We start from the raw sequence: 27,369 nt of genomic DNA on the forward strand, positions 1-27,369 counted from the left end.
GCATCCAGCACATTTCTGTTAATCCAAGTAAATGTTCCTGACTTAGATATGAGAGCAAATGCCATCATGGTTACAAAAACTGATGTAAAATGTAGACATTTTAATACCTGTGAAGTGGGACATTTATAATATTATTTTCTAAAGGTTAACTGTCAACGTTTAGATCCTATGAAGAAAAAGTTTTAAAATGGCTTAGAATATAGTGTTTGTTTTGTTTCAATGTTTTTAGACAAAAGAGCCCTTCTATACTTTATTTCTAAAAGTCAAAAGCTGTTAGAGCCAGAAAGGTTTTTGAGTTTGAATCCAAGCCCTTCTTGTTATAGATGAGGAAACAGAAGCCTGGTGAGAATATGGACAACCCAGTGCTATTTTAATCTGTGTTGTGAAGTGTGTGGTTTACTTTTGTGTGTGTGTGTGTGTGGTTTACTTTTGAAGTAAGACCGAAGCACGTATGAGCATGTCTTTGTAACAGAGGATGCCCAGACGCACCCTGTATCCTGTGCTACCCCGTCATCCTGGTGACTCTCTTTTGTACGTTGAATCAGCAGATAGTCACATTTGTGGAGAAAAGTAAGGAGGCATATTAAAAATCTATACTAATGTAGATAGATTTTGTAAAATCAAACAAGATTGATTACCATCCCTACTTAATTCAGAGCAAAGGCAAGGAAACTAATTTTTCTATTTCTCCACACCTCGTTTGCCATAATGAAAATGGCATTCTGCTTTGAATCGTTTTCAGTGAAATGATTTTCAATATTGTTGTCTTTGTGGCATTTTGACAATTAAAATCTATTTCTCAAGCCCACTGGAAATGCTTCAATGCTTTTCCTTCTTTTCATTTTTTCCACTGGTCGTATCTGTGCTTGTTGCCTAGGAAACTACTATTGGGTTGAATTCTCTTCGCTTGCTTGTCAGGCTGTCAGAGTTGTGGGTAAAGTTCGTGGCTTTATAGTTGTAAAAGTGCTTCTTAAATATTAGAAATGTGTTATCTATATTAAAGTGCTTTATCTCCTCAATTAAAAAGCAGCCAAGCAGTTGCTTGGTTTTCTTAAAATAATATTCCCTCCCCCAATTATTACTGGAAGTTTCTATGTTGTGTACAGATTTGCAGTAGGATTTGAATTGTCACAGTGGGTTCATTCCAAATATAGCACTTTAATAAAAAATTTCTTCTGTAAATATTTGTTTTGTTTCTTTGGGGAGTCATGGACATGTATTATGATTCCCAAAATGTGCAAATGCACACATGAAAATATTACATAAAAAAGTCCAATGAAATCTTAGAAAATGTAGGTTATTTTCCTTATATCAAATAATTTGGAAAATTGTTCTCTCTATATAATGTTTTCTAATTAAAGTTAAAAAGAAGCAGGACTGCCTTATGTCTTATCCTTTCTTAGTGATTAAAAGTTAATAAAACTGAGAGTGTAGAACTAATGATTAATTATATTTTTGCTAAGCTAAATTCGGTGTCTGACAAAATTGTTTATATATAAAAAAATTTCAGTGACGTGTATTTTGTGCACCGTGGTAGCCACTGACCCCATGCAGCTGTTGAGTCCTTGAAATGAGGCAGGGGAGACCCAGGAACGGGATTTAAGAGGCCGGGGTGGCTAATGGCTACTTACTGGGCAGCACAGATAGGGGCCTTGCTACTCCAAGGCACCACCTGGGGACTTGTTAGAGATGCGGCCTCTCAGGCCCCACCCTGGACCTACTGAATCAGAAGCTGTATTTTTAACAAGATCTCTTAGGATGGATGTGCAGTGCTCTCCAGCCTAGAGCAGTGATTCCCCGCCTTGGTTGCAGTTACAGTTGCCTGGAGAGCTTGTAAAAATAACGCCCGACCCTCATCCTAGACCCAAATTTCACGATTTCTGGGTGGGCGGCCCAGGAATCAGCATTTTCCAGGATAGTCCCAGATCATTCTAATGACTAGTGAAGATTTGGAGCCACAGATGTAACTCAAAGAATGTACGAACAAGTGCGAGGTGGAGACGGAAAAACCTTAGTACTGACCTGGATTTCCGACCTTTTACTAAGGTCAGATAAAGGAGAGCTGCAGGTGAGAGAAAGAGAGTTAGCCCTTATTGAGTGAGCCCTTATTAAGTGAGCCCTTAATTCCAGGCATTATTATCCTAAATTGAGGATGTACTTGACTGAAAAGACTCTTTTGGTGAATATATAGCCTATTTCACAAGATTGTAGTGACATACTGTGAACATACAGATTGAACCTGTTAATCCAGGTAAATGTTCCCTACGTAGAGATGAAGTATGAAGTGTTTAGTTTTACAAACACACACACACACACACACACACATTCTCCATGAGGTCCCCCCCTTCACTGTGCCACTCCTCATTCCTCCCCACAAATCCCCTAAGAATAAAATGAATTGTGATGAAGTTAAAAGCATCATTTGTTTGCCAGTCCTAGCTAAAGGGAACCTGTTTCATTCTGAAGTTCTTTCATGACCTTTCTTTTCACCTGTGGAAAGGATCACAAAGGTCCAAACATCAGGTGAGCCATTGGCTCAGTGACAGTGATGTTTCTGCAGCTCTGAGGTTCGGTGTGAGTGAGTGAGTGCAGCTCACATGCATTTGCTGCTGTCCTGCCTCGGGTGAGACCACGATGGTAGAGGTTGGTGAGGAAGGTGTGAATAACTCAGAGCCTGATCCTTCCGTTCTTGGTGTTGCAGGATTCCGTGCTTCCTGGAGAGGGGCATGCTCTCTGTGGCCTATCAAGGCTTGGATTTGTCTCCACCACTTACTGATAGGTTAACTTCAGCCAAGATATCTTAACCCTGTAACACCAGTCTCCCTACCTATAAGATGGGAGTAATAATGTAACCTGTTTTGCAGCCTTGTTCTGAGGAGATGATCAATTAATGCAGTAAGGTTCTTAGCACATGCATGACCCATAGTAAATGATCGACGAATGTTAGTGATTACAGACTTAATTGGCTTGTTATAAATGATCAGGCCGTATTTGCTTTACATGGCTCTTTCCTCAAGGAGAAGGAGGAATGGATTATATTAGCAATGAGAGACCTCTGCACTTTGAAGGTAACACAAACAGACATGCGGCCATATGTTTTGGAACCATGCAGTCTTATTGCCGCCTTGTAGCGGCCAGGGCCAAATGGCTTTATGAATAGCCAGGGTGTACAAGGAATTAATTTGAAACTGGAACACTCAGGACAGGAAAGTGGATAATGAGCTATTCAAATGCTTTTGCAGTGCCGCCGTCAGGCTCCCCCCGGGATAAACTAGCATTTCTCCACTTTCTGCAGCCCTGATGTCTTCCTCGGCTTCATTTTACTTTACAGTACTGATCACCTCATGACATCATCTGCACTTATTTGTTTATCCATTGTTCTCATCCTCTCAGTGAGGGAAATGTACAAGGGATCTCTCTGGTGACCTACATCACCAGAATGTACAGTCCTCGAGGGATCACTTAATGGCAGCAACTAGAAGAGTGCCTAGCACACGGTAGGTGCTCGGTAGATATTTGTATTGAGTGAATGACTTCTGATACATTCTTGTATAGCTTTTAGTACCATGAAGATTCAAGTTCAAGATGAAGAGTCTGTATATGGGCAAAATGAAGTGTAGAGACTCTAGTGGAAGTTTAACACCTGAGAGCTGAGAAAGGCCTTGCCATTGTGAAGTAGTTGATGATGTTTAATGTGCTAGTGAACTAATTATAAAGTCTAGTACAGTAGAGGACCTTCAGATGTACATCCTTATGTAACAGAAAATTGGCTTGTGAAATTAGGGAAAAGCTGGTCCCTAGTTAGGAGAAAAATATTACACTTTCGTATAGTATTATGAAATAAAGGAACGGGAGAATAATGCTAATCAAAAGTTAACTTGACAGTTACTGAGGTACTTGAATCCTTAATAAAATAATAGAAGACAAATGTCAAAGGAGAAAGGGCATTGAGCATTTAGAGAATATCTCCAATGCAATCAATAGTCAACAATTTTGAAAGACAGATGACTTGTCAGATGAAGTTGATAATTTCAAAACTTCATTTACATGATTGTTGAACTAAATTGGTACAGTGAAAGTGATATAAAGGATTTGATATGGATAAACATATAAAATTTTATGTGAAGAATTAATTTAGATTTGCTTGTACTCAAATATTCTCTTCGGAGAGCACACTGCGTGAAGAACAATAGTGCAAAGTTAATAATAAAAAATTAGTAGAATGTTGTTGAGATTCTTGGCCAGAGAGAGTTTATCACCAATATGTCAATTAACAATTCTTTGAGCTTCTCCCAGGAGAAACCCCCCCCCCCCGCCGCCGCCTTTTTTTTTTGGTCTCCTCTGGCCATCTAATATCTGTAATTGTTTTTTCTTTGCTAAAAAGGTAGCCCTTATAATACTTGAGACAATCAATGTGAAAAGGATAGAGGTGGATGGATAGTCACATTCGTTCATCTCTTTTATTTATACAACAACATTTTAGCAAATATTTGCTGGGGTGGAACCTCTAAGATTAATGAGGGAGACAGATGGGAGAGTACTGGTTCTAATCAGTGAAATTAACACAAGGAGTGGTGTCACTTATGCTTTCGGAACCATGGGTACTCCTTAGAGAAGGTGGTACCCTCCAGGCTGACCTTAGAGTGGTGAAGATGGGGTGGAATGGGGAGGAAAGGACGAGGTCTGGAGGAGTATGTGGCCTCTGGTCACTTCAGAGCGTTCCAGCTGGATCTGAGTGTAGGGTGGAGAGGTGCTACTCAGATCACGGGGGTAGGTGCCAGGGCTTAATCTGATGTCCTGTGACCCGACTGTACCAACCGTTCTGAGTCATGACATCTGACGTGTGGTTTAGCAAAGGTGTTATGGGTGTTCTGTAAGGGATGCATCCAGGTGGCCAGGCTGGAGGGAAGGCACACACGAGGTGATGAGAGTGCACCAGAAGTCTTCAGCGCAGCTCAAGAAAGTTTCAGCATAGTGCAGTCCTGCTACGTGGAATCCTGAAGTGTGGTGGTGGACGCTAGAAAGGCTGAATTTCATCTTCCATGACCTGAGATCTATGGAATCGTCTTAACAAGATCCCCTGGCACGTTGCGTACACATTAAAGTGTGAGAATTTCTGACTTACAAGACCCTGCTTGGCTCATCCAGGGCTCCCTCCCTGGCATTCACTTTCTACATCACTTCTTTAACTCTACCCTTTAGCCACACGGAATTGCTTGCAGTCCTTTTAATTCTGTAGAACTTAAGCGTCTGGCCTCTGCCCCTGCAGTTTTCTCTGGCTGCATGTTTTCTTCCTTTCTGTCCACCCCACTGGTCAAACACCACCATCACCACAAGCAAACAAAACCCAAAACGCACAAACCCAAACCTTCAGCATTGATGTCTTATTCATTCACTTCTTCGATGGTTCAGCACTTGTTCAGGGTGACCCCCTGGGGAGTGTGATGGTGACAAGTGCAGTGTTATTCTCTAGGAGCTGTGTGCTCAGGGGAGGCGGATCCCCAAACCCAGGATGACAGCGCGGCAGATACGCTGGTGGGATCAGGCCATAAGAGGAGCCCCTTGTAGAAGTGGTCAGGGCTTCCTAAGAGAGGAGACCCCAGGAGTGTGAAAGGACTGCAGGGAGAATTTAGCCGTCCCTTCTGTCGTGAAGTCTTCGAGGATGCTCTCGGAAAGGTACCCGCTTAGGTGTTCTGGTGGCTCTTGGCTTTCCTCCTGAAGCATCATGATCACACTGCGTGGGGCTGGGTGATTCGTCTGCCTTTTCCACCGCGCTGCAGCCTCCACAAAGGCAGAGGCCCTGTCTGCGCCACACCCTGAGCTCCCCAGAGACTGGGGCTCAAAAGTACCTGCTGATAAAGACAGGGAGGTTTCTGGTTCTGTATCTGTGGGCTGGTGGGGAGGAAGCCACATAATAGTGGGTTAAAGGAAAAGGGAGGGATGAAGCAGTCAGCTCCTCTTTCTCCGAGATCGCTTGTCAAGGAAAGAAGCCAGAGAGCAGTATCTGGGGAGGAACCTGGAGGAAGTGGGGGTGGTTCTCTTTTAAAGGTCTCTGAGTCGATTATTCATTTGACAAATATCTATGGGAGAAGGTACAGTTGGAACTCACTCTTTGTGGAGGTTCCCACAAATATTGTTGAATCCAGTCGCACGTGTCCCCAGTTGATGGTGAGCAAGGACCTTCTGCCTCTTTTTCAGTGCTCATACTGTAAACAGGGTCCCTTTCATGGTCTATTTGGTGCCATGTTTTTCACATTTTTGTGCTTTTGGTTGGTGATTTTGCTGTTCAAAATGACCCCCGAACATAAAATGCTGTTTTGTGCTCCTGAGTACAAGAAGTCTGTGATGCGCCTTATGGAGAAAATACACGTTAGCTCATCTTCAATCAGGCATGAGAGTTAGTCCTGTTGGCTGTGAGTTTCATGTTCACGAATCAATATCTATGAAATGAGGTGTCTCTAAACAGAAACGCATGTAAAACACAGCCATTCATGGATGGGTTGATGAAATTGCTGGGAGCAGAGGCTCCGACCTCACCTGTGGCCCCTCCTGGACCAGTGCTTCAGTATTTCCGAATTCTGGGAAGGTTAGCAGTGGTCTCACAGCACAGCTGCCACGCACAACTGGAATCAGGTACTTTCTCTTCCAGGGGCCACTCTGGGTCCCGGGATCAGGCAGTGAGGAAGACAGAGCCGGCCTTGAGGTGCGCGGTCCTCGCCCTCCAGCTGGGGTGACTGTCCCTGGAAATAGAGGGCACGTGCAGGGCTCAGCACACATCTGGGAGGGAAAGCATCACCACTCGCAGTAACACAGAAGTCCCCCCGCCTTTTCCTGGTCTTTCTCCGAGTATTTTGTTCATTTTGTAAGAAGAGCTCGGGAGTAGCTCCTACCTGCTCCCCGCTGCCCCGTGGGTGCTCCTGCTCCCGTCTGCTTCTTCCCCGCTCACTCTCTTGTGTTCTCAACTTCAATCCCCTCCTTGCTCTCTTAAGGTATTTTTCTGAAAATACAGAAATTAGCAGCCAAAGTTTCCCACAGTCTTGTCCTAGAGAAAGTCCCCCGTGCCCCCTGTGCACGTGGCTGTGCCGCTCACCGCCCTGGCTTGAGTTGCGTTGGCACCCTGGGGTGTCATTCCTCTTCTTACCCTCGCCTCCTCCCTTCCACTCACACCTGGTTTTACCTGTCCTTAGCCCTCGCCGGGCAGGTGGGGGTCTGCTGGAGTATTTGAATGGTCAGAGTGGGATTCACTTGGAGTGATTTTTCCACAATACACGACTCTCAAAGGACCCTTGGCCCTGTGTTCATTATTCTGTAGACTCTCTAGAAGAGCTGTGTCTAGTAGATGTTGGCAAGTGCGTGTTGACTTCACACCTGCCACAGCAGAACAGAAAGGGGACCCCAAATCAGTGAAAGGGCCAAGGTAGCCCTTGGAAGCACTGTTTTCTCTGCTCTTGGGGCTGCCTGGGTGTTCCCCATGGGCCTGGAGGGAGCTCAGGACCCTGACAGCACCCACCCTGTTCCCAAGTTCTGTCTTAGCAAAGGATTTGGGGACACTGAGTTTTTATGTCCGCATTTAGTAGCCAGTGCACATTTTTATAAGCCCCTGGTCACTCCCATAATGGCCTTAGGCCAGCCCTCCCCTCCCCCAGAAGGCCGGGAGGCAACCATGAAAGGCTTTCCACCTCTGCAGCCAGACCAGAACCACTCTCTCCTACCCTCAGGGACCACAGGAAAGCAATGAAATCTTTAACGGTTAGGAAGTTTTTTTTTTGCTGACTGATGTATCTTTTTTTTTTAAAAATTAATAATTATTTAATTTTTGGCTGCGTTGGGTGGGTCTTCGTTGCTGCACACGGCCTTTCTCTAGTTGCGGCTCGCGGGGGCTACTCTTCGTTTCGGTGCCTGCGCTTCGCATTGCGGTGGCTTCTCTTGTTGAGGAGCACGGGCTCTAGAGCGCAGGCTCAGTAGTTGTGGCGCACCAGCTTAGTTGCTCCACGGGCATGGGGGATCTTCCCGGACTAGGGCTTGAACCCGTGTCCCCTGCATTGGCAGGCAGACTCCTAACCACAGGGAAGTCCCACTGACTGAGGTATCTTAACTAAGAAAAATTTAGGTTCCCACTTTGGGGGCATGTGCACATGCGTGCAGGGAGGGAGGCGGGGCGGTTGCAATGATAGCGTGAAGACCTGTCCTCCAGGTGCACGCTGGGCTGATGCTGTTGGGAGGAGGGGCAAAGTGGAGTGGGAGAAAGGGGTAGAGGAATCCCACTGGCGTCCTGAGCTCCTGCAGGCCCTCTGTCGGCGCTGCTGCCGGCGGGGCAAGGGCCGACTCTTCTCGGAGTGGGAGTGTCCGCGGGCTCCAGGCTCTCTCGTGTGGCCTGGCTAGGCGGGGGATGCACCGATGGCCGGGTGCTGATGGAGAGGGACGGGAGCCCTGCCCGGCTGTGCGGTGCTGGTGGCTGTGTCCCTGCAGTGAAACCCTCCGCTCCCCTTGCCTCTTGGGTACTTCATCCCTGGCTGCTTTTCCTTAATCCTGTCGTATATTTGTCCTTCCTTTAAACTTTCCTTAATTGCCCCTTCCCGAGTCAGCCCTCTGCTGCTCGATTGGATGGATTTGAGGAGTTGGTGCCCTTCGAGGAGCAGCCCCGGGGCATAGGACCCTGTGCAGTGAGAACGGGCTTGGGTGGAGGCTAGAGGCTTCTTGGGGTGGGGTGGAGGGGAGGCACGGAGGCACCCGAGTGTGGAGCATATTGGAGGAGCCGTCGGTGTGGGTGGTCAGCAGGGCGCCAGGATGGGTGCGGCGGGAGGAGACTGTTCTAGGAGACAGGGTTAGAGAGATGCCTTCCGTCCCGGTGGCTGCAGGCCTTGACCTCGAGACATCTCGCCTGGGACCTTCTGTTTAATTCTTTGGAGGGCTTTTATTTACTATTTTAAACTCAATCTATCCGGGGAATCACCTGTTATCTCTAGTGAAGTGGAAGCATATTGTGGCTTTGACACGTCTTAGTGCTTCCTGGACAGCAGTGCGGTCAGCTCCAAATGGCACGGATGAAGAGTCTATTGACAGGCACTCCAGGGACAGCTGGGTCACAGAGGAGCAGTGTGACCTTTGACCCAGCCCTACAGTCTCTGTCCAGGCCTCAGTGCACTTATCTGTAAATGTGGTATTTCAATTTATCTCTAAGGCGCCTTCCAACTATAGTATTCTTTATTTATTGCTTGTATAGATATAATGTATATATAATAACAGGGTGATAAAGTCACTTTATATCCTTCTCTCTGAGTCATTCAGTTTTTGTTTTTTTTTGCGCTGTACGCGGGCCTCTCACTGTTGTGGCCTCTCCCGTTGTGGAGCACAGACTCTGGACGCACAGGCTCAGCAGCCATGGCTCACGGGCCCAGCCGCTCCGCGGCATGTGGGATCCTCCCAGACCGGGGCACGAACCCACGTCCCCCGCATCGGCAGGCGGACTGTCAACCACTGCGCCACCAGGGAAGCCCCACTCATTGTTTTTTCAAGCTTATTTCCTGCCTTGCCTTCCCTAGATTTCTTCCAAGGATTTTATCTCAGTAAGTGAAATACTGATAAATACCTTGATAAAAAGGGGCAACTTATACTGGAAGGTGGACTTTGCAATCCTGATGCCAGATTTTTCTCCCTGTGGCATGTGTTAATAACTTGGTCCTTCTCACTGTGAGATGTGTCTTTAGGAAATGTGTAATTGCCCGAAAGATGGAGGAGACGGTCTTCATTTCGCATGAAGAGTAATTATGCCGTTTGCATCGTATGTTCTAATAGAACTTGTGTCACTGCATACGTATTATTTTTAGATTTGGTTAAATACCTTGATGACTGCTGCCTGTCTTATGGAAAAGGTTTCTTCATTGCCTTGAGTGGGTAAATAATTTAAAAATCACTTGAATAAAAGAAGAGAAACATTGGGAAAGTTGATTAGGTGTAGGGGTGCAATGTGTAACCGTTAAAAATGTATGTATCTGGGGCTTCCCTGGTGGCACAGTGGTTGAGAGTCCACCTGATGATGCAGGGGACATGGGTTCGTGCCCCGGTCCCGGAAGATCCCACATGCCGCGGAGTGGCTGGGCCCGTGAGCCATGGCTGCTGAGTCTGTGCGTCCAGAGCCTGTGCTCTGCAACGGGAGAGGCCACAGCAGTGAGAGGCCTGTGTACTGCAAAAAAAAAAAAAGTATGTATCTTCCCTTTTAGTATTTGTTCTAATTCATTATTAGATGTTCCATTTTCCCACTTATTTAAAAGGCACCTAATCTAGAGAAGCAAATCAATATTTACAGTGCATTAGTGCCACAGAGAATTTGAGATCTTGTGATGAGGGTTTATTGCTGTTTTATCCACTCTTCAAAGGAAGGCACACATCAAACAGCTATCCGGGACCTGGTGACATCGCGCCCACCCCCCGTGTGCTTCATCCAGTAGCTTAATTATTGAAGATCCTCATCTTTGAATTTTCTTGTTAATATTTCAGAGGCTATACTTTGAAAATATATATATTAAATAACTCAGAAGATTATGAGGAGAGAAAGTTTTACTATCATGTTTTGAAAGGCATTGATTTTCCTAAAATGGAGGGTGAGGAATCGTAATAATAATGACCAAATTACCTGAAATGAGAAGCTCCCATTATTTCTAATTGCTCTGAAGAACACAAATTACATCAGATTATTAGTAATGCTGAAATAGGCTGCGAGCCCCAGAAATATGGAGCAAATTATAGGCAAAAAGGCCATATTTGTATTTTATTTCTCTGAGGCCAAGACAAAATTGCATTCTTTCTGCAATATTATGCTTTATCAGTACAGTGAGAGGTGGGGAGCTTGTCAGATGAATCAGGCAGTTGTGTTGCGTGCTTCTTTTTGTTGATAAGACCAGACATTTGGAAGAATCTCTTTCCTTAGAATCAAGTTTGGTTCCTCCAAAGACCTCACGCCAGTTGTGGCTACTTCTGCACTGTTCCCCACGACTCTCTGCATCTTCATCCTCCTTTGTTGCTTGTAATACTTTCCCTTATTTAGAGGCAACTGGTAATTCCTCTTGATACTATTTTGAAATGCTGTTCTATTTTTTTCTAGTACATCTTCATAAATTGTTTTAAGTTCTGTTAGGATGAGGTTTGGTGGATGAATACTAGTATAAAAGTGTATCCAATGTGGAATCACACAATTTTTAGCATCAAAAGGATCTTCTGTCCCCATTAGTGCAGCCTCTGGTTTTATAGATGGGGAGACTGAGGTCCAGTGAGGTGAACCAACGTGCCAGGATTATGCGTTCAGGCCAGTGGTTCTTAATGTGTGTGGTCTATGGTTCCTTCACATCAATAAGGCCATTTCAGGGAGACTGTTAGGCAAAACTCTTTTCATTATGTTCCAGAAACATTTTGTGTTGTTCACTGGGTTGACATCTGCACCAGTGGTGCCCAGACCCTGATGGGTAAGAGGCAGGCTCCTTGGCACAAAGTGAGATGGCAGCACCAAATGTATTCTTCACCCAACTCACCCGCAGTTTAAGGAAAAAAGCCATTTTATCTCCTATTCTTGACGAAGCAGCAAAATGATGACTTAAAAAAATCCTGACCCTTGAGTACACAATTTAGTATTTTGTGTGATAGCATAGATGGTAGGCCTGAAGTACTTGTACGTATTGAAGATCAGTGGTTTATTGAGAAAAACTTTCATGTGATAATTTGAGTTGTAAGCTGAGGTAACCATTTTTAGCGGAACACTATTTTTGTTTGAAAGGAGGCTGGAAAAACTGTGCTTATTCAGACTTTGGTGTCTGGCAGGGTTTCTAGAAAATGGATGAAGTGAGCCTGTCACTACATGGCAAATGACTGACAATATTTGTTGCCAAAGATAACATTCAAGCTTTCTAGTAGAATTAGATTTTGGAAAAACTTACATCCCACTGTGAGCATGACAACTTCCCAGTACTTAATGATTTTTCTGATGGAATTGGTTATGATATTCACATATGTGATTTTCTGATATAAAGAAATATATCAACATTCAGAAGATTGGCAAAACCCAATTAATAATATATTCCAAATAACTAATGTTACAAAATTTGTCACGGGTGAAAGATCCATTCCAGGTGTAAGACAGACAAATGTAACAGAGAACGGGAAGTTTACATTCCATATTGTACCTAACCTTTGAGAAACGAATTTCTCAAGTTTTGGTGTGCTATCAAAGAAGAAGATTTACAGTTATCTGAAAAGATTACTAACATTTGATTTCCTCTCCCAGCTAAATATTTGTGGAGCTAGTTTTCTCTTCGTATACTAGGTCATATCGCAGCAGGTTGAATGCAGAAGCAGCAGTGAGAACCCAGATGTCTGCTACCAAGCACAATGTGAAAAAGTGCTGCTACCCCACTACATATGCTTTATTTTGTAAAATTGTTTTCACAAAATCCTGTTGTTTATGTTAACATGTAATAGGTTTATTATTGTTAACTTAAAAATGAATAAATAAATATTAAATTTTTTTTTCATTTTCACTTCCAGTATGGTAAATATCCCTAGCTATAATCCACATAAACAAAAGCTCTTGGGGGCCCTCAGTAATTTTTAGTATGTGTGAAAGGGTCCTGAGGTCAGAGTTGAGAAATACCGATGTAGGCGGGTCTCGCTTGGGGCATGCTACGTCATCTTATACATCATACTTCCTCTGTTGAACCAGTAGAGGTTTTTTCTTTCGTTCTCCTATTTTAGCATTTTTGAAATTGGGGCTCCAGTTGTTTCAGTCTGTATGTATAGCTGATGTAATAGTTCTTTAACTCTCCCAAATCTAATGATGCTATTAGTTAAAACCGGTGTTTGATTTCTAGGTGTAAGTAATTTTACTGTGAAAACAACAAAATTCTTCCCTTTTACAAAATTGAGACTAATGTTTATATCTGCAAGTAGCTAGAAGTGGAGTTTGTTTTCCAATGAATGGTTGAATAATAGAATTAATTTCATGATTTGGGTGGTGATGGAGCACTGACCCAGGCGCCTCAAGTTCTGGACAGGAAAGTGTCCCTGTGCTCCTCCTGTCACCTCTCCGAACCTCCGCTTACTCATCTGTGAAGCAGGTTGCATGTTCCTCCATTGGGACTAACGTTAAAAACAAAAAAAGATTCAGATCCTTTCAAGTCACTGGTTTTTTAATGTTATTTAATCTGTGTGTGTGTGTGTGTGTGTGTGTGTGTGTGTGTGTATAAACTGGATGAAAATGACATAATTTTCACACAACCATAAAACAAAGAAATTATAAACCAATAAAAATGTAGATTTTCACCATCAGTGTGAGACACCGTGTCTAAATCGTAGGCAGTATGGGCATGGACACGTGGTGTGTTACAGGGTCTTTATATTTGGACCCAGTTTTGCTGCCCGTGTGCACTCTGATACTCTGTTCTTGCAGCTGAACAATTGCAAGAAAACCTTAACTTCAAGTTCATCATGATGTCACTTGGCGTTCCTTTGTTGAGAACACGTTGTTTACTTTTTAAAATGAGTTCTGTTCTTTTCTCATTCGCCTGGTAATCCGATCTAGGACACCTTCCTGAATTTGACTGTGGTCACCACTGTAACCATGGGGTCTGAAACTGCATGGGGGTACTCAGTTACAGGATGGTGCAAATGAAAGATCCAGACTGTCCTTATAGTCATTTCTTTTATCGGTATCACTAAAATGAAAACAAGAAGTGGAATGAATTGTGACCAACTCGTAGGAAGGGCTGCCTAGTAGCACGTCTCCTGGGACATCCTTTACAGTGTGGTTGATGTAGATGCTGCCTGGGGGCTGTGCCCCAGCATCTCCCCAGAAGGTGCAACCCAAGGGTCTGCAGTCCTGCTGTAACCCCCCTGGCCTCGAATCCTCTTTCTTTCCCTGCATCTAGAATTTTGAGAGTTACAGATACAAAGAGGTAGAGTGCTAATTATTTGTGTCTGTTTCAGACTAACAGATTAACACAGAGATCATGTCCCTTCAGAAGATGATGATCCTAATTCATCTAATCTGAATCATGTCTGCAATGTATTTCTCTTGGGGAAATTTTCAAAAACAAGTTGAGTAAGCTGTTTTATTGTGTCCAAGTGAATTTGGTGAAATTTATAGTCCCTGAATTTATTTGGGGGTTGAAATGGACTTTCATGTGATAATTTTATTATTGTGGGTACTGCTTTCAGTCATTACCTCTGTACCATTTTAAAAGGCCTTTTGTGAACTAATAGTGCTTCTTTTAGACTTAATACACACACACACACACAACTTGAGGGATACTACAGAATTCCTTAACAACTGAGTAATCAGCGACCCTGTTAATTGGAAAGCAACAGAGCTCATATCTAAGGAGCATTATTGTAATTTCCCAGAAGTATTTTATTCTTCCTCCTCCCCACTTTATTGCTTTTCTGCTTACAGTTTTGATTTTTGAATCTGGGAACAATTTTGTTAATTGAGAGGGAACTTTTTTATGGTAAGAGCATTGTACTATTAACATACATAGTTCCTTAGATGTACATTTTTGTGAACTTGTTTTGAGAGTGACTGTATAGTTCTTTGTTGTGTTTTATTTTTATTTTTTTGGTGCAAATTATAAGCAGCAAGAGCTGTCACAAGTTTTTACACACACTTTTTACACACTGAAAATTGAAAATTATTCTTCCCCATAATTTTCATGTATGTGTTTCTCGCAGCAAGTTAAGATAACCACCAACAATATTAAATGTTCAGTATATTTTTTTCTCTGGTAGTGTTATTCAGGCTCTTTCTTGGTTATCAAATCCTTTATTGGAAGCAAACATTAAATGCAATATTATTATGATTCATATGCTTCTGTTTTCTCTGGTTGTTTCTAATTTGCTTTAACATATTGGCTTGACAATGGTTTAAATATAACATTCAATGTACGTAAATAGTCTATCTTTAGTTTCATATCCTCAAGGTTCTCCGTAGCCACACCACTGAGCAAATGCGTCAATATTCCAAAAATGTTTCTCATGGTAAATGATGAGTTTACTCCTTCACTGCTAAAGCTGCTTTGTTAGAGGCTTTTTATAAGTACTTAACTTGTATCCTAGTTTTTGAAAAGATTACTCGAAGCGTGATTTCATCCAAAATTTTTGTCTTATGTTTATTATGCTTTTCACTCTGTTGATGTGTGGGGCTTTTGGTTCTGATTCTCAGTGCTACAGACTCATGTGCCTTCATTCTTCTCTCTGGTTTTGTAGTTCTGTTCCTTGTCTGTAACAGTGATCACATCTGCTAGGATGTTCTCAGTGCTGCCATTACAAATTTTAGCCTGGGTGTGTTGTTGATTTTGTTAGAGTCATTGCAAACACACTCCTCTTTCATTTGAATACAGTTGCTAAAACACCATCTTTTATGTAATTGTGTATGTGAGTATACGGCAGACACTACCTGCGTATTGGTGTACTACTCTTAAGATTTCCGTTTTCTTAAGGATAAGAAACATGTCTGTGCTCTGTACTTTCTGATAATACTTTGTTAAACAAAGGAAATGTTTTATTTAACAGGTTTCTTTAATAGCCGAGCCAAACCAATATCAGGATGATAAGAACAGCAGTGGTGATTATCGTCACTATTGAGTGCGCACCGTGTGTCAGACACTGTCTTACGCACTTTAGCTCAGTCAGTCCTCCCAGTACCCTTAGGAGAGAAGTACTGTTTTATTGCTGTTTGTGTAGGAAGGGCCACAGGCAGAAGACAGGGAGGCCACTTGCCCAGAGCCACACAGGTGACCAGGGTGAAGTGCAGATGCCATACCGGCCTTCTCACTCCAGATATCCTGTAGGTACCATATTTCTTTCGCAGTGACGTTTTTAAAGGGGCTAAGGGAATTTCTATTTAGGAGGCTGGCCCACTGTCACCGTAAAGTGTTATTCTATTCTTTAATCTTTTGCTTTAACTACCTTTATCCTAATATGTAGTTTTCAGACGTTAGGTTATCTTTAATAACGCTGCTTTGTGTTGTAGATATGCCTCTTCACGTCCGACGAAGCAGTGACCCAGCCTTAATTGGCCTCTCCACGTCTGTCAGTGATAATAACTTCTCCTCTGAAGAACCTTCACGGAAAAACCCCACGCGCTGGTCGACAACCGCTGGCTTCCTCAAACAAAACACCGCCGGCAGCCCTGCAGCTTGTGACAGGAAGGTAACTGCTTCTAGTTCCTGTCGTCTTTCTATCAGGGATGGGAGTCAGCCATGGGCCAGGTCTTTGCTTCCATGGCATCCCTGCTACATCCTCTGTGACCTTCACACCAAAGTTCAGATAACTTATTTTGTATTGCCCTTGAATTTTCTGATTAAATCCTTGCTATATATTGTGTATCTATTTATGTATCCATTTTTGGAATGGATAATATGTTCCTACGGTGAAAAATGAAACCTTTTAACACGAAGTATGTACACCTAAGGGCCCTCTCCTAAGTCCTAACTTGTCTGCTGGTCACCCCATGTCTCTTCCTGGGAAACCCCATTATGAGCTTTTTGCATGTCCTTACAGGGATCTTTTGTGCATGTATAAACACATATTCATGTTGGCCCCTGAGGTACATTAAAGAAATCACAGCATGTGAACCGTTAAGGATGAAAGTGGACATCCTCCATGGTCATTTGCTCTCTCTACTCAATTGAAACGAAATGGAAGTGTACTGTCTAGTCTTAATAATATTCTCTCCTTTGACCAAATTTAATTTGTCCATGACCTAATTTATTTAGTCTAAATAAATAAGCTTTATTTTAGTCTATTTAGTCTACCTTTTTTCCAATTTGTGTTAATGCTCCGTGTCATATATTCCTACAGAAGCCGTACCATCCCGTTCCGTTATACCTCTAACCTTTTACCCAATGAGCTTTAAGCTGTGCTTGTCATTTTCACTGCTGAATCTATAAAATAGAGTCTCAGCAAACATCTGTTGAATGAATTAATGAACATTTTTCAGTGCAGCCAGTAATTGAGCACCACACATATCGAGAAGTGTGGAAATATATTAATCACATATTAATAGTAAAAATCAATGTAGTTTGATATTTGCTTGATTTATCCTTTGCATCTATGTCAAAATACCTGTTTTAAATATTTCTTTTATCTTGGTTTCACATTTCAACAAACTCTTCTTCGTACCAGTTCAAGTAAAGAAAAAAAAAAAAAGAAGAAGGGAATATGTAAGTTTAAACTGAGAAGAATCTACCAAGAAAATACAATGTACTATAGTCTGATTTTTTTGGATGAGGGGTTTAACTCTTCTGTTATATTTTATTAGATATGTGATGAGTTTCTTCTCATTGAGATTAGCCTGAAAATTTAGAATGCTTTATCATGCAGTAGATTCTATTCAAAGAATCTGGTTTCTGAATAGGCCTCGTGACCTTTAATTTGTAGTCGGAATAGACCTGATTTCCATGGATATTCACAAATATATAACAAGTCAAGTTGGTAGTTTAAAAAAATTTATTACTTTAAAAAAAGGTTTTTGCTTAGTTGAAGGATAGGGGGTCAGGAGTCAGGTAATCAAAGTTTTCTTTTTAACTCATTCAACATCTTGGCTGTATGAATCAGCTTCAGTTACAGCAACCACAGGAGCTATTTTCAACATAAAAGGACTTAATGTTGAGAATTTGTTTTTCAGAAAATTATTGGAAGGGCTAGAAGAGCAGACCATAGGCTGGGCCCCCAGGGCTTTCTGGACAATGCAGTACAGTGTGTCTAGCTGGCCCGGGGAGGGGGCAGAGGTGCAGGACCTGGCGTCCTGCTGCCTGCATTGGCCCAGTAGACGTTAGCACTGTCTCCACCTGTGCTCACCTTGCCGCCTGTCACCTGTGGAGCTGGGCCTGAACCCAGGAACACCCTAGAAAACGCCGTCATCTCCACGGCTTGCCACTAATAACAGCCCAAGAAAATCCCCTATTTCACAATTATCATTAAAATCTCAGGCTGTTGAATCCAAATGGGCAGAATGCAGTTTGCTCCAGATCCTTATGTCTAGGGGTGTCTGGGAAATGGACTTTAGCCTTCCAGGCTCTGCAGCCCAGGGAAGCTGCCTGGAGAGGATGGAGATGCTTATGGCCAGTTAACCATGTCCACCTCACTGCCATTCTCTTTTATTTTGTTTTATTTTTTGGCCGTGCCATTTGGCATGTGGGATCTTAGTTCCTCAACCAGAGATTGAACCTGCGCCCCCTGCAGTGGAAGCATGGAGTCGTAATCACTGGATAGCCAGGGAAGTCCCTCATTCGTTCTTTTTTAAATAACATGTGTCTATCATTGTAAAAAATTGGGCAACTAGTAGAATAGAACAAAATTACATTATCCATAATTCCAAACTCATCAACAACCAGTACTAAGATATAAGTGAACACGCAAACACACACACACACACACACACACACACACACACACACACAGTCGGAGTCATTCTTTGTCTACATATTTGCATCCTGATTATTTCTACAGTTTTTTCATCTCATAGGGATTTCCCCTGGTGTGAGTTTTGTTAGAAAATATTTTTAATGAACACAAAGTATTCCAGGGTAGAGTATACTTTATCATTCTCTTATTGTTGGACATTTATACTATGTTTTTTCACATTATAAGTATCAGCACTGTAAGACAGACTTGAATATAATTTTGTTTTAAAAATGGTTACTTTACCCAACAAGCTTTTTCCCTATTGAGAGTGGTATTTAACGTAGCCAGATGCCTACACTTTCCCATGGCAGAGACCTTGATTCACACACATATCTCTCGATGAAATCGTATTCACGTACGACACACATAAAAGGTAATGTGTAATGAATTTGTCTTTTGAATTATCTTTGGCTTTACTTTTCAAATACCTATTTACTAAGTTTCCTAGTCTAGATTTTTAAGCTGTTTGTATTTTAGTCTGTCTTATTTTCAGTTATAAAACAACTTCCAATGTCTTCAATATTAAGAAAGGATGCTTGGAGGAAAGCATACTTGCTTATCAGTATTAAATTTATTTACTTCTGTTGCGTCCATGAGAGTTTACCTATGCTGGGCAATTTCAAGATGTTATAAATTCTTATCAGCATGTAGAGGTTTAGGTTTTCTGTATAAAAACACGGAAATCAGTTAGTTAAAGGTTCACAGTCCTGTGATTCATTGATCTCTAATGGTCAAAATAGGTTGGTGTTCTTGTATAACTCATCTGCATACGTAAGTAGCTTCTATTCTTCCAAGTTAAATAAGCAAAACAGTTTTAGTGTAATGTCACCAATCAGTTAAAATCTCTTATTTCTGAACCAGGCAGTTCCTTTGTCGTGTGTGAGAACACAGCCACGTTGAACTTTCCCTTGTGGTTCAAAACCACAGATGAGAGGTGGAGTCTTCCCAGTTAAAACAGTAATACTGTTTCATCCCACTGTCAAGTTTAGAGGGCAAAGTTCACAGATTTTGATGCTGCTAAGCCAGGTGAGGGCTCGAAGAGACCAAGGGTTTCACGGGCTTCTGGATTTCTTAAATTCTGTCATAGTTTTATCTGGCAATGAGGCATAGAGGGGATGAGAATCTTGGCTCTTTTTCAGGGTTCTTTGGAACATTGGCTTATCCCTGTTACCCAGCTCTTTGTGGCTGACTGCCCTTTTCAACTCTTAGAGACCATTTTGCTCACAATTGGTGTGGAAAGTATCTTGCTAGAAGATGTATTTTCATTTGAGATTTTGTGTGTGCATATTAATACTTCATCTTGGGAAAGAGTATTTCAGTCAGTGTGAATTCTCAAGTCGTTCTGCCAGCTCTTTAGCCATCCTTACTAGGTCCATGTCCCTGTGAATGAAGAGGCCACCAAGGATGTGGACAGGGTTTGATTCATTCCACTGTAATGAGGCACTTATCAGAATCAGTCTGCCATGAGGTTTTAGGAATCAGGTCTCTGTTCTGTTTGTTGGGCAGTGGTTGTAAGCTGTTGTTCCTTCCCGTAAATAATAAGAGGTGTTGTTTTTCTAAGTTATGTTGCCCCCCAATTAACATGGGTAGAATTAGCATAAACTCATATTTTGACTAGTTTCCAAGGGAGATTCTTACCTGATCAGGGAAGGGGAGGAAAGTGGTAAGAGAACATATTTCCTTGGCATCATTAGGTTAAAAAAATTTTTTTTTCCCATTTCTTAAAGAGATGTTTAAGAACATCTCTGGATGTTTCTGACCCTCTGGGTTTATTATTTCTGTTTGATTTAGTTGCTTGTCACATTTGATATCTTTCCAATACCCCTGATGCATGCAAACTCTTGGAAGAGGTGCTGTCTTAATTATGTCTTTGTCACCTCTCTTTCCATTACATTCAAAGCAATGTGAGATCTTCCTTCTAACTTTAGAAAATGATTTTTACAAATCTTTCTTGTGGTATGTTTTGAGTCCCCAAACAGTTTTTTTTTTCCCCGATAATAGTATTTCTTGCTCTTTGCATTTTCTAAAGAAATGAAAAATATAAAGAAGCAGATAGGTAATTTGGGGTCTTGATGAGCGTTGACATTTGGTGTATGAATTTGAGGACTTCTGTGGAGCATAGTATAGCTCTACACAGATGGTGGCTGTCCTTGATACCAATGGGGAGTCATCCAATCAGTACAGTTTAATTTCCTGCCTTTTTCCCTAATCTATGTTATACTGAGAGCATTTTCCTTTGTCTTGTAAATATCGATACTTTGCACAAGGTTCTATTATGTAATGATTTTTTGGAGTTGTTTATTAACTTTATTTGGTGATTTTTCTTATTGCTTAACATATTTATACTTTAGCTTTTTTTTTCTTATTTTGCTCTTATAAGTAACCTTTACAAGTACTCTTCAGAGAATATCCTTATATACCAATTTATGTTGACATCTCTGATTATTTTCTTAGAGTAGATTCCTTAAGTAGATTTATTTGACCAAGGAAACAAACATTTTTAAAGCTATTGAAAATTGCTTCCCATAAATTCATGAATAATAAAGTGAAAAGTACTTATGATGTATAAAGAGCTCTGTGAGAAGTCCTAGATGGGGTGGGCGGGGGGGTGAGGGGTAGGATGCAGAGCACCAAGAAGCAACTGGTACTGTTTCTGAGTTCCAGAACTTACTGTCTTACTGAATAGTTTAATAGTTCCATTTGACTGTGTATCAGAATTACCTGTGGACTTTTAAAAGATGAAACAAACTTACACCAATAGATTCATTTACCCAGTTCAGGACGTTTGTGTGTTTTTCTTTAAAGCTTCTCTGTTGATTCCGGGGCACAGTCTTTTTTAAAGAACTTGGGTCCAGCGGGAAGCGGAAGGTATCTTTGTCTGTCAAGAGATGGCAAATAGGAATATAATCGTTATTTTGATATGTTTTTGTTTTGGGCTATTTTTTCTATCTTAGAATAGGATCTGGAACATTTAGCGTATTTGGTTTTGTGACACTTCACTTCTTTTCACACTTAGCCCAAATTTTTAAATGAAAAGCTATTAATTTTAGTTTTTTTTTAAAGTATTACAACACCCCACTGAGATATTGGATCCTATGTTAGCAATACAAGACTAGAACAGGAAATATTTTTCTGGGTAGAAGCTATGATAAAAGCACTGTTTCTGTTTACTGTTACTTGGCACATCCCACCTCCCCTCCAATCTTAGTTCAAGTGCATTTAGATATGTAAAGTCAGGACACTGAATTCCCAGCATTAGGGTCACCAATCAGGCACAAGAAGCCTCCAGAAAATGTCTGCTCCCTGTTTTACTGAGAGCGAGAAAACTTTTGCAGTTGATACACAGACAATACAATAGCAATGACATTTGAATCGTGTTCCACGTGGCTCTTTAAAATAGCTGCTTACTGGCTCATTCATTCATTCGTTTGTTCATTCATAGTAAAATGATATTCTATATATATTATATATATATAACTGAATTACTTTGCTGTACACCTGAAACTAACACAACACTGTAAATCAGCTATGCCTCAATTTAAAAAAAAAAGAAATGGATATTTGCTCTCTTTAGATTTTTTTTTTTTTTTTTGCGGTATGTGGGCCTCTCACTGTTGTGGCCTCTCCCGTTGCGGAGCACAGGCTCCGGACGCGCAGGCTCAGCGGCCATGGCTCACGGGACCAGCCGCTCCGCGGCATGTGGGATCTTCCTGGACCGGGGCACGAACCCGTGTCCCCTGCACTGGCAGGCAGACTCTCAACCGCTGCGCCACCAGGGAAGCCCAAAGCTTATAATCTTGATCAAGTAAATTATGTACAGACATTAAAAAATAAGTAAATAAAGTGATCTTCTAAATTTACCTATTTTTTGCTTTCTCATCCTCTTCTCAAACCTTTGGCTTCTTGGTCTGCTTCTTCTCATTTTTTCTTTCTAATGTAGAAGGTGAGTCAGAGTGGTAAATTTTTTATTTTTGAATTAGTCCATTTGACCAGCTTGCTATTAAAAAAAAAGGTGTCTATCTTTTGGTTTTTTATGGGCCAACCATAGCTTCCAGCTAGTTACAATAAGCATCTAAAACCTCAAAGGATGGACTAAGAAGTTTTTTAAAACTACGTTTCCTTTGTGAGAGCCCTATAGCTGTGTTTAATTTTCTGGGGTATTTGCTTCAAGGGAAATCCAGCTGAGACCCAGGTCTTAGGCTATCCGGCTACAACATTTGTACTTCTCGTAAAAGACCTCTAAAACTATAAATTTCACCCTTCTGTTTTGCATATTAAAAGATCTCAATTTGAATGCACTGCATTTTTGTTCAGTAAGTGATGGTTCTACTCATTTTTAAAATAGGCTAACCTCAAGTGCCAAGCTGCCCTAGCCTGAGCTGTTAATAACTGAGACTCATCTATTTCTGTGCCACATTTAGGAATATAATCCCCCTTCACATACTTTAAATATTATAATTTGTGTTCCAAGTTATGAAATCCTGAAGTGCTATTGAGAAAATGTTTAAGCCTGGGTGTGGTATTTTTAGAGTTCACAAACCATTCCAGGAATATGAATCCGAAGCAATGTCAGAATCCTTGCTGAGCAGCCTCGAAGTTACACATCACACAGAGGGAAGTGAAGATATTACACCCGTTTTTCTTGATTTGGGAGAGGAGACCAGGAACCGGCACTGATTAAATTATATTGAACAAAAATTCACGTATTCTTTAGACACTGAAAAATATTTTGGCCTCATTTCATCTTTCTAAGTTGGTGTCTATTTTTAATTTTTAATACTTTAGCTTATAAATATACCTACTTTGGGTCATGAAGTCATGTCCTGTTATTAAAGAGAAGAGCCTAGTGAGGTGCTGGGACTGAGGTACCTGGTGTTTGCTTTCCAGCTGCTGGGGCAGCCCTGTTTTAATTTGCATGTGTTCTAGTTGCCATCATGGGCTGCACTGCCTTTGGGGCAATGTTTTTTACAGGGTGGGGATAAAAATGGTTTCCATCTGTCCCATCTCCAAACTGTACTGTTTCTGAGGTTTTGGTATTTTCGTGTAATGATAGCCAAGTTGATCTGAGTACTTGCTTCTTGCTGGCTGTGTTATATCTCATTTAATCACCTTTTGAAGTGTAAGTAGTGTGGCCATTCCCAGTGTATTGGTGAGGAGGTAGAACCCGAGAGAGTTTAAATAATTCACCTAAGAATTAAACCAACTGCTGAAAGATAAAGTTGTGTTATGAATCTCAATTGTCCTGTTTCATATTCTGTGCTCTTAAGTATGCTACCCACTTTCCAACATACTTACACTGACTTTATATATTGCCCAGTGTTCATTTAGTTGAATATTTTAAACTGTAAAATATTTCATAACAACCTTCTCATTTCTATCACCTCTAAAACTTTCTGTTAAGCAATTAAAATAGGAATATAAGAATAACCAGCATTTATTATTAAAACCAAAATAATTTTTAAATTATTATATCTTATTATTATATCATATTATATCTTCACACCTTAGTCTTGAGTGAAAATACGCTAGCGTCATTAATATCACTACTAATAATCTGATTTTGGTAACTGATCTCCATTTCTTTCCCCCTTTTTGGGGGAACTTTTGTCTTTGTGTTTTCCAATCCTTGTGATTGATATTTTTATCATTGTTATTGCAAAATTATATACTCAGCCCTCTTCCTGATATTTTATGTGTGTTGTTCAAAACAGCTTAACAACAACAAAGTAAATAATGATATAATTGGATTTGAATCGAAAGACCAGAATAAATATCCACGAGACTACGGTGATACTAATAAGTGATTGAATAAAAAATAAAATGGGGAAAAGGTCCAAATTTCCTCACAGGAGAATTCCAAATAATATATGTTACACTTCCCTCTCCAGAAGGTGGAGCTTAATTCCCCTCCTCTAGGATTGGCTGCCTTTAGTAATTTGTTTCCAAAGAATAGAGGATGGAATGAGAAAAACATTAACTCTATAGTGGGGAACTGTGGTGAACTGACCTGAACCCAGTGGTCAAGGTTAGTTATCACTAGTGATAATTCATGGTGATGGTATGAGCCCCTGATGTAGTGTAATGAGATGGGACCTCAGTGGAATTTTCCCCAAAACTCTTGACTCCGGTTTAATCATGAGGAGCCTTCAGACAAACCAAAATTGAGGGACGTTCTACACAATACCTGACCACCGTTCTTAAAGAATGTCATGGTCGCAAAATACCAGGGAAGACTGAGAAACAGTCTCAGATCAGAGGAGTCTGCGGAGACACGATAGCTAAATGCAGTTCGGGATCCTGCCGCGAAACAGGGATGTTAGTGGAAAAAACTGATGACTTGCAGATAAGTCTGTAGTTCGGTTAACAGTGTCGTACCGATGTTAATGTCTTCATTTTCACAGGTAAACCAAAGTTATGGAAGATGTCAGCGTTGGAGAAAGTTGGGTAAAGAGTATGCAGGAGCTCTCTGTACCATCTTTTCTGTAAATCTAACCTTTTTCCAAAACAAGAAGGTACAATGTAAGTTGTACCACCCACATTTTGTGCCGAGAACTGGATGCCAGTTAATGCACCAATAATGAGAATTATGGAACGAGGATTCAGCCACTGGGCTCCATGAGCCTCCTGACATACCTGTTTGTTCCCTGAAATGTGTTTTTTGCTTTGAAAATGAGCTCTGTTAAAAGTTCAGCTGATTTTGTTAAATATTGGTTTAAGGTTGGCCCCCTTTACTGCTACAAGCCTGAGTTTGAGAAATGCGTCAGCTTTAGACACGCTGCATCTTCAGGACTGGGAGCTCCCACTTTGTCTTCAGTTTTTATCTTGACGACCTCCTGCGTCAGCTGTTTCTTTTTCACTTTATTCAGATGGTTAAGATTTTTTTTTAAGGTGTGTGTGTGGGGTCAACAGCAATCACTCCGAAATTTCCCAGAATCACATTTTCTAAAATTATAATTTTCAGTTATAATTTGAGGACTAAAGCAGTTTCCTTGAAAATTAATATTCTTCTCAGAGAACATGCTTTTTCTGCTGATGGGGTTTGGAGAGAAGGACTTAATTCTTCAGAAGTCTGAGCCATTAATTTCTTTATTCTAATTGCTTCTCTTGTGGAGGTGGAGGCTCATAGATAACTTCTTTTGGTTTTTGGGTTATAACCCAATTATATCATTATTTACTTTGCTGTTGTTAAGCTGTTTTGAGCAATGCACGTAAGATATCAAGAAGAGGGCTGAATATATTATTTCTCAATAACACTAACAACAATAATATCAATTACAAGGATTAGAGAAAACAAAGACAAAAGTTTCCCCCCAAAAAGGGAAAGAAATGGAGATCAGTTAACAAAGTCCGATTTTTAGTAGTGATATTAATGAAGCTAGCATATTTTTACTCACGCCTAAGATGTTAAGATATAATATAGACTTGGTGAAGTTTTAAAAATGATGCCAGTTTTAATAATTAATAAACTTTATTCCTTACTGCTGATTAGTGCTGACTATTCTTAGATTCCTATTTTAATTGCTTAACGGAAAGTTTTAGAGGAGATAAAAATGATCTTCTACATTTTTCAAAAATGTATCTGTGGAAGTGGTTTACCTGAGGAGGCCATTTCACAATTAAGGGGAGAACTTTACAGAAACTAAATTGTAGATGGTACCCGAGAACTTTTCACAGGAATGACTCAATTGTTCTGCTGACCCACCCAGTCCATTGAAGTTATGTTTGTAAACGGAAAAATGTAAGGAGCTGCTAATATTTACATTGCCACATTAATTATATATGGTGCCAATTGTAGTGATTTCTTTGGATATATATTGCTTTAAGATTAAGGTAAAAATGTTTTCAAATTTTAGCAATTTCTTTGAATATATATATATATATTGCTTTAAAGTTAAGGTAAAATATTTAGATAGGTAAGCATAAAAGATTCATCTTGCACACTTGGATAAGATGTAAGACGGCAGATCTTTTGGAATCAGGCGACTAAGTGTTTTACTCTCTCTCCCTCACCTCCTCGCATCTGTTCCCTCCCTCTCTTGTGCAGTTCGCTCCTGATGCCAGATGCGATCGTTATTTACAATTTTAGTTTTGAGATATGAACATTTGGAGTTATGTGTCTTTGAAAGAAAATGAAATGTAGATGGGTATTTTGTACCTTCAAAATAAGAAGCGTGTAGCACTTTCTAAAATGTTGGAAAATTGTGTCAGATTCCAGTTGGTTTCGTGGAGTCGAGCAAGCGCCGCTCACATTCTCTATTGTTGTTGCGGAAAATGAATGGCATCTGACTCGCAGCCTTGGTATCCTGTGTTTTTCTCCTGCACTTGCCCTTGGTGGAAGGAGTAAGGTCAGAAGTGGGGGTCCCGACCCTGCTGACCGTGGGGTGTAGGTGGCTGTAGAACAACTAAGTGACCGTGGTGGTTTTTGTGAAATTCTGTGAAAGAAATAAAACGGGAGCTGCTGTTTTTGCTGCTTCTCTTTTAGCTCTTTTCCTTAGTTCCTCAGAACACAGGTGGAGATAACGTCTTTGTAACTTGAAAAAAGATTACACTTCCTCCCCATCTACCTTCTCCTCACCCCTTATGCGTGTTTTCATAAGATAAAGGAGATAATCCCAGTTATATCAGACAAGAGATCATTGTATTTAAAATAATTTTATAAATTTATTTATTTATTTTTTTATATTTGGCTGAGTTGGGTCTTCGTTGCTGCGCGCGGGCTTTCTCTAATTGCGGTGAGCGCGGGCTCCTGTTCCTTGCAGTGCTCTCGGGCTTCTCATTGCGGTGGCTTCTCTTGTTGCGGAGCATGGGCTCTAGGTGCACAGGCTTCAGTAGTTGCAGCATGCAGGCTCAGTAGTTGTGGCTCGCAGGCTGTAGAGTGCAGGCTTAGTAGTTGTGGTGCATGGGCTTAGTTGCTCCGTGGCA

The 27,369-nt window shown here is 41.1% G+C and overlaps 1 protein-coding gene across 19 annotated transcripts in view; it reads left to right on the top strand.

The window, feature by feature from the left end:
• Positions 1 to 27,369, top strand: part of PARD3 (par-3 family cell polarity regulator) — a 642,797-nt gene that overhangs the window by 271,886 nt on the left and 343,542 nt on the right. For all 19 annotated transcript variants that reach the window (XM_060006131.1, XM_060006137.1, XM_060006132.1 and 16 more), the window contains one exon: positions 16,013 to 16,191. In XM_060006131.1, the coding sequence (XP_059862114.1) occupies positions 16,013 to 16,191 (179 nt within the window). The remainder of the gene's footprint in view (positions 1 to 16,012; positions 16,192 to 27,369) is intronic.

Source organism: Delphinus delphis, chromosome 2 (assembly GCF_949987515.2).
Source record: "Delphinus delphis chromosome 2, mDelDel1.2, whole genome shotgun sequence".
Taxonomy (NCBI): Eukaryota; Metazoa; Chordata; class Mammalia; order Artiodactyla; family Delphinidae; genus Delphinus; species Delphinus delphis.